At 37.6% G+C, this 16,184-nt stretch overlaps 1 protein-coding gene across 5 annotated transcripts in view; it reads left to right on the top strand.

Annotated features, from left to right (window-relative positions):
* Positions 1–16,184, top strand: part of STRN (striatin) — a 118,140-nt gene that overhangs the window by 88,464 nt on the left and 13,492 nt on the right. For all 5 annotated transcript variants that reach the window (XM_055539806.1, XM_055539802.1, XM_055539803.1 and 2 more), the window contains 4 exons: positions 1,656–1,823; positions 3,480–3,620; positions 14,884–14,991; positions 16,073–16,159. In XM_055539806.1, the coding sequence (XP_055395781.1) occupies positions 1,656–1,823; positions 3,480–3,620; positions 14,884–14,991; positions 16,073–16,159 (504 nt within the window). The remainder of the gene's footprint in view (positions 1–1,655; positions 1,824–3,479; positions 3,621–14,883; positions 14,992–16,072; positions 16,160–16,184) is intronic.

The raw sequence follows: 16,184 nt of genomic DNA, 5'->3' as shown, positions 1-16,184 counted from the left end.
TCCTTGATTCTTTATACTGTTTTACTATCCATCACTTACTAATTACTATACCTTTTTGTTAATACCCCCTAAATATTTATTGAATTTACTCCTTTTCTGCCCCTTTTATCACTGTCCTCGCTTTGATTTTCATCTTCACTCTCCCAGTCTTCTGAAACTTGCCTTCATCTTGTTTCTTTCCTATCTCTGCTACACTGTAATCACAGTTACCATATTAAATACTGGCTTCACACTGCTGCTTCTGGGAAACCTTTCAGGGTTTCTCTGTTGCTTTTAGGGTAATTTCCTGAGTATGTCATAGGCATCCCACCGTAAACTGACCACTCTCATCTCATCCACTTCTTGCCTCAAATTTCACAGTCCAGTAATACTGAATTTCTTATAAATGTCCTGACGTAGTGTTCTGTTTTTCCTCCTGTGAGTTTGTAGGAGCTACCTCCTTTGCCAGGAGCGCCTTCCCTCTGCCCTTTGACAGGCCAACATCTGTACACTCTAGGTGTAATTCTTTCCAAGAAGCGTCCAGTCTCTCTCTTAAGTAACTGGTACCTGCCACCGTTATTGTACTTAAACCACATTACTTTTTGAAGACAGGGTTGGTATTGTGTCTAATCATCTGCATGACCCCTGCATCTAGCATAGTGCCAAATACACAGTGTATCTTCAATAAATATTTTATGGTGTAACTAAAGAGGATATCGGAGAAGGCAATGGCAGCCGACTCTAGTACTCTTGCCTGGAAAATCCCATGGACGGAGCAGTCTGGTAGGCTGCAGTCCATGGGGTCGTGAAGAGTCAGACACGACTGAGCAACTTCCCTTTCACTTTTCCCTTTCATGCATTGGAGAAGGAAATGGCAACCCACTCCAGTGTTCTTGCCTGGAGAATCCCAGGGACGGGGGAGCCTGGTGGGCTGCCATCTATGGGGTCACACAGAGTCGGACACGACTGAAGCGACTTAGCAGCAGCAGCAAAGAGGATATAGAACAAATAACACCAGTGACATTTTAAACTTAACATCTCTGAACTATCTTGAAAGTACAACTTCTAGAGTCATTGTGAGGGTTAATAAGTAAAATTTCCAATTTTGCTTTTATCATGAAACACTCCTTCCTGGCTCCTCCCCCTTTCCCTCACCACATGCGTATCATCCATGTGTCTTGTTTGAGAATTTGGGGATTTCTGTAGGTCTCAGTTCATGTCCATTAAGAATGTCAGAGGCCTGTTGCTCCCAAGAGCTTTAATGGTAGTCATACCATTGTAGCACAGGTGACCTGAAGGGTGTGTGCCAGGTGCTGAAGGACATCACTTCCTCGGGGAATGCGAGTTGTGGTTTCTCTGCAAGAAGATTAAATTCTAATGGTTTGTGTTAACATGCTTTAAAAAAAAAAAATCAAGACAAATGGGAAGAAAAAAAGGGAGGAAGAAAGAAATGGCTGATTTTTTTAAGGAGAAAAATATGTACTTTAAAATTTTAATTTAGACACTTTAAACCCTATATTTGCATTGTTTCCAGTCCTGTTCTTGCTACATTTCAAAAGAATAATAGAAACTAGGAAGTATATTTTATACTTTGTTTGTATCTTCTACTTTCCATTGGACTCTCTCAGTACCTTTATGATTTGTGCTTTTCCCCTGCATTCTTGCTGTTGTCGTAGATCCTTCTGTCTTAAGAGGCCCTCTCTTGGGCCACACGGACGCAGTCTGGGGCTTGGCCTACAGTGCAGCACACCAGCGTTTGTTGTCCTGTTCAGCAGATGGCACTCTCCGGTTGTGGAATACAACGGAGGTTGCTCCAGCCCTGAGTGTGTTTAATGATAATCAAGGTACATACCTTTTTCTCCTTTTTCTTACAGAGTCTTTTGTAAAATGTCTTATTCTAAAAGAAACAAATAGATGATTCTACAGACTCTAACTGTTCTAAATTTAATTTGAAGGTTTTTTTTTTAAGCAGTGAAAATATATTTGGTTGAATTTCCAACTTAGTATGTATAATTTTAAAAAGCATACTATTTGGTGAAGTAGCAGGCATTTGTTTTGAATTTTTAAAAATTGAAATAATTTATATACAGTCAAAAACAGATATTAAGGATACATTTTCATAAGTTTGACAAATACATGAAACTTTTGCTTCTATCAAGATAGAGAACGTTTCCTTCAGTGCCCGAAAGTTTCTCTGTGTTATTCACAGTCATCTCCTCCCCTCATTCCCAACCAGACGTACCCACTGTTGTGGTTTCTTTCATTATAAATTAGTTTTGTCTATTCTAAAATTTCATATAAATGAAGTCGTACAATGTATACTCTTTTTATATCTGACATTTTACTCTTACTGTAATGTTCTTGTTGCTTATCCATGTGGTAATAAATGTTAATAATTTAATTTTATTGTTTGTAGTTATTTATTTAAACCACTGTGTTTATAATTTACCTCTTGATGAGCATTTGGCTTGTTTTTAGATTTTTCCTATTATGAACAAAACTCCTATGAACATTTGTATTTTTTTTTTAATCACAGGCAGGTAAAGACCTGTAAATAGAATTTTGGGGCTTTAGAAGTAGATTTATGCATTTAACTATTTAACTTTATGTGGCATCGCCAAACTTTCTTTGAAAGCGGTTGTGCCATGTTGTACCACTTATTGCAATGTGTGAGAATTCCAGGAGCCCTACATCCTTAATTACAAACATTTGTTGTTGATAGTGTAATTAATTTTAGCCATTTTGATGGGTGTGTGCAATAGTATTTCATTGTCCTTTTAAGTTGTATTTCTTTGGTGGCTATTTTGAGCACTTTTTTTGTATGCTCATTGCCCATTAATGTATCTTCTTCTGGAAGATACACATTTTTGAACTGTTAGTTTACTTAGATTTTGAACCAGATTTTAAAAATCAGATTATGATCACATATACATAGAATTTCACTTTTAATATTTATAAATAAGTTCCAGATTTTAACCAAGTTTTACCCTATTCTAAATGATAAATAAAATTGTCTTCTTTATTCATGAGCTGCCATAACTTGTGCCTAGGTTTTGACGAGTTGCCTGCATTTGATATTTGTATGACTCTACCAATAAATAGCAATTTGAAATTTTACTTCTTGAATTCCATATTTTTAGTGAATTAGAATTCCTAGTAACTCACTAAAGTTAGATGGGCTTTTAAAATGAAGAATTCCCGTGATGCCACTCTACACCTCAGGTTGATCTGAGATGGAAGTAGAAAAACTTGTAGTCCATATGTTTTCCATTTATTCCTAAATAAAGGCTTGGATTCAATAAATACAGTGGCTGAGTGACTGGTGGAAGATGTGGTAAACAAGTAAGGATAGTAAAACAAACTAGGACTAAAAGAGTGAATTCTTACTCTAGCATTGAGCTTGGTTTTCTTCTTACACCGCTGCTTGTTTTGCTGTATTTGAAGCATATTGTAAAGTATACCCTAACTGACATTCTCTTCTAATATGTTTTGACTTATAGAATTGGGAGTCCCTGCCTCTGTGGATCTGGTGAGCAGTGACCCAAGCCATATGGTAGCATCATTCAGCAAAGGATACACAAGCATCTTTAACATGGAAACACAACAACGCATTCTCACTTTAGAATCCAATCTAGATTCAAGTATGTATACCAATTTTAAGTAGTATATGTTTGGATCAATTTTTTAGTGTTATCAAAATTAGAATTACTAGAGTCAACAATGAAAAATACTTGTCATTATAAAGAGTTCTGCCTCAAGATCATATAACACAGTTATATGTGAAGGATATAATGATTTACAGTTGATTTTAAGTCTTTAGGTTAAGTTTTATAACTCTACTGGTTGAAGTAGCATTTGATCTATTCTAAAGAGAAGTCATTTAATTTTATACCAAATGTTTAGTTTTCAATTCTATTTGAAGAAAATAACATTTATTCTAAATACAGGCGTATCTTGGAGTTATTGCAGGTTCGGTTTCAGACCTGCGAAATAAAGCACATACATATCACAATAGAGTTAGTCACACGAAGCTTTTGTTTTTCCAATGCATATTAAAGTTATGTTTACACTGTGCTAGAGACTGTTAAGTGTGCACATACCTTAATTTAAAAATATTTTGTTGCTGAAAAATGCTAACTATCATCTTAGCCTTCAGTGAGTCGCAGTCTTTTTGCCTGGGGGAGGGTCTCGCCACGATGCTCATGGGTGACTGATCAGAGTGGTGGTTGCTGAAGGTCGGGGTGACTGTGGCAGTTTCTTAAATAAGCCAGCAGTGAAGTTTGCTGCATCAATTGACTCTTCCTTTCACAAACGACTTCTCTCTCGCATGCGTGGATGTTTGATAGCATTCTACTTATAGTACAACTCCTTTCAAAATGGGAGGAAGTCTTTTCAAACCCTGCCACTGCTTGATCAACAAGATTTATATAATTATGTGACCTTTGTTGTCATTTCAACAATCTTCCCAGCATCATCCCCAAGAATACATTCCTTCCCAAGAAACCACTTTCTTTGCTCATCCATAAGAAGCGTTTCCTCATCCATCATGGGTTTTCTCATGAGATTGCAGCAATTCAGTCACATCATCAGGCTTCACTTCTAATTCTAGTTCTCTTGCTATTTCCACCATGCCCAAAACTTCCTTCACTGAAGTCTTGAACCCTTCATAGTCATCCATGAGGGTTGGAACTAACATTTTCCAAACTCCTGTTTGTGTTGACATTTTGACTGCTTCTCATGAATCACAAATACTTTTAATGGCATCTAGAATGGTAAATCCTTTCCAGAAGGTTTTCAATTGACTTTGCTTGGATCCATCAGAGAAATCACTATCTATGGCAGCTGTAGCCTCAAGAAATGTATTCCTTAAATAATAAGACTTGAAGGTCAAAATCACTCCTTGATCCATGGGCTGTATGTAGAATGAAGGTTTTGTTAGGAGGCATGAAAAAGCATGAATCTTGTACATCTCTATCAGAGCTCTTGGGTGACATTGTCAGTGAACAATAATATTTTGAAAGGAATCTTCTTTTCTGAGCAGTAGTTCTCAAGAGTAGGCTTAAAATATTCAGTAAACCATGTTGTAAGCATATATGCTGTCATCCAGGCTTTGTTGTTCCCTTTTATAAAGCAAAGGCAGAGTAGATTATTATAATTCTTAAGGATCATAGAATTTTCAGAATGTTAAATGAGCATTGGATTCACCATTAAGTCACCAGCTACATTAACCCCTCACAAGGGAGTCAGCTTGTTGAGGCTTTGAAGCCAGGTATTGACCTCCCTCTAGCTATGAAAGTCCTAGGTAGCAGCTTCTTCCAATAGAGGCTGTTTTGTCTACGTGGATCTATTATTAGTGTAGCCACCTTTATTCATTATCTCAGCTAGATCTGGATAAATTGCTTCAGCTTCCACATCAGCACTTGCTACTTCACTTTGCACTTTTATGTGATAGAGACAGCTTCTTTCCTTAAACTTCATGAACGCACTTCTTCTAGCTTCAAACTTTTCTTCTGCAGCTTTCTCACCTCTTTCAGCCTTTGTAGAATTAAAGAGAGTTAGTACCTTACTCTAGATGAGGCTTTGGCTTAAGGGAATGTTGTGGCTGGTTTGATCTTTTATCCAGACCACTAAAACTTTCTCCACATTGTTTTGCATTCTTATCATCTGTATTTTTACTGGAGTAGCATTTTCAGTTTTCTTCAAGAACTTTTTTCCTTTGCAGTCAAAACTTGGCTAACTGGAGCAAGAGACCTAGCTTTCAGCCTATCATTTCGACATGTCTTCCTCACTAAACTTAACCATTTCTGGCTTTTGATTTAAAGTGAGAAGTGTGTATAAGTCTTCCTTCATTTGAACACTTGGTCATTGTAGGGTTATTGATTGGTCTAATTTCAATGTTTTTGTGCTTCAGAGACTTAGGAAGGCTCCCCTGAGAGGGAGAGACATGGGGTTTTACAGCTGGTAGGTGGAACAACTGACCAGCGTTTGTCAAGTTCACCGTCTTATATGGGTGCAGTTCATAGCATGCCAAAACAATTAAAATATCAAGGATTAGAACCACAGATCACCATAACAAATAGTAACAATTAATTAATATTATTTTTTTTAATTTTATTTTATTTTCAAATTTTACATAATTGTATTAGTTTTGCCAAATATCAAAATGAATCCACCACAGGTATACATGTGTTCCCCATCCTGAACCCTCCTCCCTCCTTCCTCCCCATACCATCCCTCTGGGTCATCTCAGTGCACCAGCCCCAAGCATCCAGTATCGTGCATCGAACCTGGACTGGCAACTCGTTTCATACATGATATTTTACATGTTTCAATGCCATTTTCCCAAATCTTTCCACCCTCTCCCTCTCCCACAGAGTCCATAAGACTGTTCTATACATCAGTGTCTCTTTTGCTGTCTCGTACACAGGGTTATTGTTACCATCTTTCTAAATTCCATATATATGCGTTAGTATACTGTATTGGTGTTTTTCTTTCTGGCTTACTTCACTCTGTATAAAAGGTTCCAGTTTCATCCACCTCATTAGAACTGATTCAAATGTATTCTTTTTAATGGCAGAGTAATACTCCATTGTGTATATGTACCATAGCTTTCTTAACCATTCATCTGCTGATGGACATCTAGGTTGCTTCCATGTCCTGGCTATTAATATTATTGTTAATAATAAGATATAAAAGTTTGAAATATTGCAAGAATTACCAAAATGTGACATAGACACAAATTGAACAGATTTCTATTGAAAAAATGGAACCAATAGAATTGCTAAGTACAGAGTTGCCACAGATTTTCAATTTGTAAAACAACACGGTATTTGCAAAGCACAACAAAATATTTTATACAGTGCCTGTAAATCTATTTTTCGTAATCTTATATTTTTAATTATAGTTTCTATACAATATTATATGTTACAGGTATACAGTATTAGTTCAGTTAAGTTGCTCAGTCGTGTTTGACTCTTTGCGACCCCATGAATCACAGCACGCCAGGCCTCCCTGTCCATCACCAACTCCTGGAGTTCACTCAAACTCATGTTCATCGAGTCGGTGATGCCATCCAGCCATCTCATCCTCTGTCGTCCCCTTCTCCTCCTGCCCCCAATCCCTCCCGGCATCAGGGTCTTCTCCAATGAGTCAACTCTTTGCATGAGGTGGCCAGAGTATTGGAGTTTCAGCTTCAGCATCAGTCCTTCCAATGAACACCCAGGACTGATCTCCTTTAGGATGGACTGGTTCGATCTCCTTGGAGTCCAAGGGACTCTCAAGAGTCTTCTCCAATACCACAGTTCAAAAGCATCAATTCTTCAGCGCTCAGCTTTCTTCACAGTCCAACTCTCACATCTGTACATGACTACTGGAAAAATCATAGCCTTGACTAGATGGACCTTTGTTGGCAAAGTAATATCTCTGCTTTTCAATATACTCTCTAGTTTGGTCATAACTTTCCTTCCAAGGAGTAAGCGTCTTTTAATTTCGTGGCTGCAGTCACCACCTGCAGTGATTTTGGAGCCCCCCAAAATAAAGTCTGACCCTGTTTCCACTGTTTCCCCATCTATTTGCCATGAAGTGATGGGACCAGATGCCATGATCTTCGTTTTCTGAATGTTGAGCTTTAAGCCAACTTTTTCACTCTCCTCTTTCACTTTCATCAAGAGGCTTTTTATTTTTAGTTCCTCTTCATTATCTGCCGTAAGGGTGGTGTCATCTGCATATCTGAGGTTATTGATATTTCTCCCGGCAATCTTGATTCCAGCTTGTGCTTCATCCAGCCCAGTGTTTCTCATGATGTACTCTGCATATAAGTTAAATAAGCAGGGTGACAATATACAGCCTTGATGTACTCCTTTTCCTGTTTGGAACCAGTATGTTGTTCCATGTCCGTTCTAACTATTGCTTCCTGGCCTGCATATAGGTTTCTCAAGAGGCAGGTCAGGTGGTCTGGTATTCCCATCTCTTGAAGAATTTTCCACAGTTTATTGTGATCCACACAGTCAAAGGCTTTGGCATAGTCAATGAAGCAGAAATAGATGTTTTTCTGGAACTCTCTTGCTTTTTCGATGATCCAGTGGATGTTGGCAATTTGATCTCTGGTTCCTCTGCCTTTTCTAAAACCAGCTTGAACATCTGGAAGTTCACAGTTCACATACTGCTGAAGCCTGGCCTGGAGAATTTTGAGTATTACTTTACTAGCATGTGAGATGAGTACAATTGTGCGGTAGTTTGAACATTCTTTGGCAATGCCTTTCTTTGGGATTGGAATGAAAACTGACCTTTTCTAGTCCTGTGGCCACTGCTGAGTTTTCCACATTTGCTGGCATATTGAGTGCAGCACTTTGACAGTGTCATCCTTCAGGATTTGAAATAGCCCAACTGGAATTCTATCACCTCCACTAGCTTTGTTCACAGTGACGCTTTCTAAGGGCCACTTGACTTCACATTCCAGGGTGTCTGGCTCTAGGTGAGTGATCACACCATCGTGATTATCTGGATCATGGAGCTCCTTTTTGTACAGTTCTCCTGTGTATTCTTGACACCTCTTCTTAATACCTTCTGCTTCTATTAGGTCCATACGATTTCTGTCCTTTATCGACCCCATCTTTGCATGAAGTGTTCCCTTGGTATCTCTCATTTTCTTGAAGAGATCTCTAGTCTTTCCCATTCTATTGTTTTCCTCTATTTCTTTGCATTGATTGCTGAGGAAGGCTTTCATATCTCTCCTTGCTATTCTTTGGAACTCTGCATTCAGATGCTTATATCTTTCCTTTTCTCCTTTGCTTTTCACTTCTCTTCTTTTCACAGCTATTTGTAAGACCTCCTCAGGTAGCCATTTTGCTTTTTTGCATTTCTTTTCCATGGGGATGGTCTTGATCCCTGTCTTCTGTACAGTGTCACAAACCTCCGTCCATAGTTCATCAGGCACTCTGTCTATGAGATCTAGTCCCTTAAATCTATTTCTCACTTCCACTGTATAATCATAAGATTTGTTTAGATCATACCTGAATGGTCTAGTGGTTTTCCTCACTTTCTTCAATTTAAGTCTGAATTTGGCAATAAGGAGTTCATGATCTGAGCCACAGTCAACTCCAGGTCTTGTTTTTGCTGACTGTATAGAGCTTCTCCATCTTTGGCTGCAAAGAATATAATCAGTCTGATTTCAGTGTTGACCATCTGGTGATGTCCATGTGTGGAGTCTTCTCTTGTGTTGTTGGAAGAGAGTGTTTGTTATGTATGACCAATGTGTTCTCTTGGCAAACTCAATTAGCCTTTGCCCTGCTTCATTCCGTATTCCAAGGCCAAATTTGCCTGTTACTCCAGGTGTTTCTTGACTTCCTACTTTGCATTCCAGTCCCCTATAATGAAAAGGACATCTTTTTTGGGTGTTAGTTCTAGAAGGTCTTGTAGGTCTTCATAGAACCGTTCAACTTCAGCTTCTTCAGCGTTACTGGTTGGGGCATAGGCTTGGCTTACCGTGATATTGAATGGTTTGCCTTGGAAACGAATAGAGATCATTCTGTTGTTTTTGAGATTGCATCCAAATAATGCATTTCGGACTCTTGTTGACCGTGATAGCTACTCCATTTCTTCTAAGGGATTCCTGCCCACAGTAATAGATATAATGGTCATCTGAGTTAAATTCACCCATTCCAGTCCATTTTAGTTTGCTGATTCCTGGAATGTCGACATTCACTCTTGCCATCTCCTGTTTGACCACTTCCAATTTGCCTTGATTCATGGACCTGACATTCCAGGTTCCTACGCAATATTGCTCTTTACAGCATTGGGCCTTGCTTCTATCACCAGTGACATCCACAACTGGATATTGTTTTTGCTTTGGCTCCATCACTTCATTCTTTCTGGAGTTATTTCTCCACTGATCTCCAGCAGCATATTGGGCACCTACCGATCCAGGTGTACAGTATAGTGATTCACAATTTTTAAAAGTTATTCTCCATTTATAATTATTATAAAATATTGGTTCTGTTCCTTGTGTTGTACAGTATATCCTTGTAGCTTATTTTATACCTAATTGTTTGTACCTTGTACTTCCCTACCCCTATATTGCCCTTCCTCCCTCATAATTTTATCTTTAAAACGAGCTTCTTTTCATAAATGACACAGTTCAGTACTGATTAGAAAATAGATCAAGTTGTGCCTGTCAGAATCCCAAATCTGAATCTTCTTATTGGATACAGGAAACCAGGAAATAATGACTCAGATTGTGAAGAAGATAATACAGAATCCTTTGGAGTTTTGCCTTTTATAACCATTACTTTCTGCCTTTAGGCTTCAAACAAACAGTAAGTTTAGGCTGCAGTTGATAAAGCTACATACACGTACAGTGTTGTTTGAATCTGAGAACTAGCTTTAAAAATGATTACCATGATGAGTGTGTTCATGTGTGTGAATATGTATGACTCTGTCTCCTCTCCCTTTTACCTTTTTCTCTCGAAAAATTCCTTCATTCCATTTTGGCTTTCTTCATTTTCTGTTTCCGATCTGTTGTTCCTTGTTTTCTCCTGGTATCCTGTAAGAATTATTTAGGGGGGTAGGTTTGAATGGAACTTTGAACTACTTGGATGTAAAAGAGACAAAAAAGTAAAAATTGAGATTATGGAGTAGGAAAATGAATTTTTTCTTTTTGCCAAGAAATACATTTTAGACTTGCAGTAAATTTAAAATAGTGCTTAGATATATGACCTAAAGCTACTATAGTAAGATGAAAAACCAGTATGAAATTAAGGTTATAAACATTTTAAAAATTTCCTTCAGAGATTATCGTCAGTTCTTTGAATGTTCTTAGCATAAATGTTGATTTTAATGACTGCTACACATTAATAAGATCTCAAGTCTAGGGTTTCCCTGGTGGCTCAGATAAAGAATCTGCCTGCAGTGCAGGAGACCAGGTTTGATCCCTGAGCTGGGAAGATCTCCTGGAGAAGGAAATGGCAACCCACTCTGTTATTCTTGCCTGGAGAATTCCATGGACAAAGGAGCCTGGCAGGCTATAGTCCATGGCATCAAAAAGAGTAGGACGGACTGAGAGAGCTAACACTTTCACTTTTTTGTCACTTTCAAGTCCAGTGAGTGAGATGAATAAACTGAGCTAGGAAATTCCATTTTCCCCCAAGATGTTTAACTGTAAAGTCATATGACTTTTTTGCCTGATCAGTTCAGTTCAGTCACTCAGTCGTATCCGATTCTTTTCAAGCCCGTGGACTGCAGCACATCAGGCTTCCCTGTCCATCACCACTTGCTCAAACTAATGGCCATCAAGTCGATGATACCATCCCACCATCTCATCCTCTGTTGTCCCCTTCTCCTCCTCCCTCAATCTTTCCCAGCATCAGGGTCTTCTCCAGTGAGTCAGTTCTTCCCATCAGGTGGCCAAAGTATTGGAGCTTCAGCTTTAGTATCAGTCCTTCCAGTGAAGATTCAGGACTGATTTCCTTAGGATTGACTGGTTTGATCTCCTTGCAGTCCAAGGGACTCAAGAGAGCCTTCTCCAACACCACAATTCAAAAGCATCAATTCTTTGGCACTCAGATTTCTTTATGGTCCAACTCATACTCATACAGGATTACTGGAAAAACCACAGCTTTGACTAGATGGACCTTTGTCAGCAAAGTAATGTCTCTGCTTTTTAATATGCTGCCTAGTTTAGTCATAGCTTTTCTTTCAAGGAGCAAGTGTCTTTTAATTTCATGGCTGTAGTCACCATCTCCAGTGATTTTGGAGCCCAAGAAAATAAAGTTGCTTACTGTTTCCCCGTCTATTTGCTGTCAAGTGATAGGATCAGATGCCATGATCTTAGTTTTCTGAATGTTGAATTTTAAGCCAGCTTTTTCACTCTCCTCTTTCACTTTCATCAAGGGGCTCTTTAGTTCCTCTTCGCTTTCTTCCCTGAGGGTAGTGTCATCTGCATCTCTCTGGTTATTGTTATTTCTCCCGGCAGTCTTGATTCCAGCTTGTGCTTTATCCAGCCCAGCATTTCACACGATGTAGTCTGCATTTAAGTTAAATAAGCAGGGTGACAGTATACAGCCTTGACATACTCCTTTCCCAATTTCCAACCAGTCCATTGTTCCATGTCCAGTTCTAACTGTTGCTTCTTGACCTGCATACAGATTTCTTACCTCTATGTCCATCAGTGTGGTGGACTGGTATTCCCAGTAAGGAGGTCTGGTATTCGCATCTCTTTAAAAATTTTCTACACTTTGTTGTGATCCACACAGTCAAAGCCTTTAACGTTGTTAATAAAGCAGATGTTTTTCTGGCATTCTCTTGCTTTTTGTGTGATCCAGCAGATATTGGCAATTTGATCTCTGGTTCCTCTGCCTTTTCTAAATCCAGCTTGAACATTTGGAAGTTCTTGGTTCACATACATTTGAAGCCTAGGTTGGAGAATTTTGAGCATTACTTTGCTAGTGTGTGAGATGAGTGCAATTGTGTGATAGTTCGAACATTCTTTGGCATTGCGTTTCTTTGGAATTGGAATGAAACTAGAAGCCTTTTCAGAAGAAGACTCCCAAGAACGTTTTGAAAAAAGGCATCATTGATGGAATAAGTGATAACTCTTTTAGATTATGATGATACGTCCTGACATTTCCTAAATTAACAATTTGATTACTTTAGAGTTATATGAAACAAACTTATTGCTGTCTACTGTGACTGCTGTAGTCCCTTAGCTGTTTATGTTTGACTGTGTTATTGTATTATGGAATTTAGTAGGTGTTTTTTAAATTGACGTTCAGACCAAACATGTTTTAAGCTAAAAGAGAATTTTGTATAATTTAGAAGGATGAAAGATGTTTGTTCTTAGAATCGGAATAAATCACCTGCCTTCTTGCCAGTGGTAATTGGGCTTGATTAAGTCGAAGGTAGTTGAAAGAGGTAACCGAGTATTTGTGAATCCATTTCTCAGTCACAAGCTGAATATAAATAAATATTTGGAGGATTGTTTTAGGTTCATTGTTAGAATAATGGCTGGTAGGTCTTTATTTCTAGTGTTCTTTGTGGTTGCTGACTTTTACTTATCTGACTTACCATCAAGTGGAGAAACTTCCTTAAAAAGTATTACTAAATAAGAACTTTCTTTTCCCTGATTTCTATCATACTCGTTTTCTAGATCTCAAAGTAATTGAAGCTCTTCTCAGAAACCTCTCTCTCAAAATATATGGGATATTTTACTTAAAGTATTTTTGTTGTTATTCTCCTGATAGACCTTACAGAGGATACTGCTCAATGGTGTGTTATTTCTGTCAGAAAAAGCATCCATAGAATGAATTTTGAATCTAAATTCTTTGTCTAGGACCATTTAAAATGAGTGTAAGCAACCCAGAGTTCATCCCACGGTCAGGTGACTTCTGTTGTGCACATAGATAACAGACTGGGTGGCTACCTGCTGTCAGCATTGGAAAAGACTTTTCAGCTTTTAAGAGGTCATGTTTCTAGGTACCATATGAAAGTCCTGTAGAGTGGACTAATATTGGAGCTATTTTTAACTTTACATAGTTTTATTTTCTGTTGTGAGTATAACTTCATGATACTTATTCTGAGATTTAAAAAATGTTAAGAATGCTTTATTTTTGAAGTTTTAAGTTTAAGGAAAAGTTTCAAAAATAGTATAAGAACTTCTGGCTACACTTCACTCAAATTCACTAGTTTTTAACCTTTTGCCATATTAGTCACATTTACTTTGTCATTGTCTGTATGTGTGTATACTTTAAAATTCTGAGCCACTTAGGAGACAGTATATCCGTATACCCCTAGGTACTTTAGTATGTAATTCCTAAGAACAAGGGCATTCTCTGACAGCATATTACATTATCAAAATCAAGGAATTTTCAATGACACAATGCTATTGTATGAGTTATTGTTTACACTCAAATTTGGTGGTTGCCCCAATTATACTCTGTAAGGACATTCCTTCTTCTTCCAAGACCCTGATATTAATATAATAATTATTTTAACTTTGATATATCTTAAATTAGTGTTATCTTTATGTAGATTTTTCCTTATCAAAATTATGGTAACAAAAATCACTAAACATAAGTTCTTCATAATTGATTTCCATTTGAATAAAGACTTTGAGGAGGAACTTGTGATAGTTTAGGTACCTGTTTTGACAGTTGCCTGATTTGCATGAGTCATCTAGTTAGGATAGAGCAGGCATTGGAATAGGTACTGGCTTTGTTACCATGATTTTAGGGGCTATAACAGCTGTTTTCTGGACCTTAGTTCATTCACTAGGTTAAGGACCTAATGACAATTGGCCCGCCCATCTCAGTGTGCATGTATAATTAAGATCTCTTTGAAGATTATTAAATAGTGTACAAAAAGTACTGTTAGGATGCTGTTTTCAGATTCCATACATGGCAGATTATCGATAGATGACCATTTCTATTTTGATGAGAAGGAAAAGACTAAAGAGTTAAGAAGCTCCCTTTGTCATGTTTATCTTTAGATAATGACCATGTGATAAAGAGCTCTGTGTCTAGACAAAGCTGAGATTTAAATTTGGAAATTATCCACATGAAATAATGATGGAATTTTCTGAAAGTGGTATCATAGTATCATAGTATCATAGACCACTGTTAAATGAGAGATGCCCATGGCTCTGAGCTAATTTCTCGGTGGCATCCCTACAGAGCAGGTGGTGGAAAGGAAATTCTAATTCCCAAGTACTTCTAGATTTGTCAGTAGAGTGTTTCTCAGACGAGTCTCATTTCCTAACATCACAGTTATGAACACAGTTGCAGAATAAATGAACTAAAGACAAATTAAAAGTCCATCTCCTACTTTTCCAGGCTCTTATGTGAATGTTCTTTTTTGTGTGAAGAAATGGTAGCTTTGACAAATTTGTGTTGCTCTTTAATTTTTTCTTTTTAGCAGCCAACTCTTCCTGCCAAATAAATAGAGTCATCAGTCACCCCACTCTTCCCATCAGTATCACTGCCCATGAAGACAGACACATCAAATTCTATGATAACAATACAGGTAAGAATGTATTTAAATTGATTATTATTGAAAAAAGAAATCACAACTGTAATTTTGGTGTCTGTTGGTGGCTTTATGGTCAGGGAATAGGCACTGAAACACAGATTCTCTCTCAGATCATTTGTTTTTACTTCATCTAACTCTGCAAAGAATCAGTGTTCATGATAGCATATGGGATCATCTTGGTTTATTTAATAGTAAATAGGTGCTGTATTTTGACCCTAGACCAAGGTTATTACTCAGAACATAATGAAAAATTCATTCAGATACCAATAAAATGTTACTATATTATGGAAAAGTAGAAACATGTTGGAAGTACAGGCATATATTTGATAATTATGTTTTGTTTAAAATTGTTTAATTTTTTAAGATTCTTAGTGTTACAGATGGAAAACCCCTGAGTCATTTGATTTGTTTTTTCATGGACTAATTTTTTTTATTTTATAATACTGATTATTTGGTCCTGATGGATTTGCATTGGGGTATGGAAGTTTTCCCAATTTTTATTAGGTTATTTTTCACTAGTCTAAAGGGAACATGAAGAGCTGACTGGGAGAAAAACTCACTGTGTTAGTAGCCATATTTACTTGAGAATCTGCTATCGACTTTTGTTAACTTTGTTTAGCTGCGTTTGATGAATAATTTAGTATTTTTAATATCTTTCCATGTACTCTTTCCACCAAAATTGTGGCCAGATTTTCTGCTCCTTTGTCTTTGTCGCAGTCTTTTCTTCTCTTTCCACAATGTATAATTTGCTTGTAGCTAAAGGATCCAAAGTTAGTGATTAATAATGTCTGAATTTTAGTTAATGAACATGCCTTAAAGGAATATTTATGTACAAATTACTGACTTCCATATTGTGAAAGACAAAAATATAATCTGAAAGTTGACCTTTTGTTTCTCATCATCACCATGGCTAGAGCAAGGAGGGAGACATGCATTGTTTTAGCAGTTGGGAAAGTCTTTGATGCAGAGACTACACAGAGAGGGGTGGCTGGTGGAGCCAGTACAGTGTGGTAGCTGGCTGGTATTCAGGATGAGAAAAACTATTACTAAAGAGTAACAATCTCTTTTTCCAAAGGCAAACTGATCCACTCGATGGTAGCCCACCTAGAAGCCGTTACAAGTTTAGCAGTTGATCCAAATGGCCTGTACTTAATGTCTGGCAGTAAGTACAGCTTTGAATTATTTAT

Source organism: Bubalus kerabau, chromosome 11 (assembly GCF_029407905.1).
Source record: "Bubalus kerabau isolate K-KA32 ecotype Philippines breed swamp buffalo chromosome 11, PCC_UOA_SB_1v2, whole genome shotgun sequence".
NCBI lineage: Eukaryota > Metazoa > Chordata > Mammalia > Artiodactyla > Bovidae > Bubalus > Bubalus kerabau.
The sequence above is the reverse complement of the archived record's forward strand: the minus strand, read 5'-3'. Positions and strand labels throughout refer to the sequence as shown.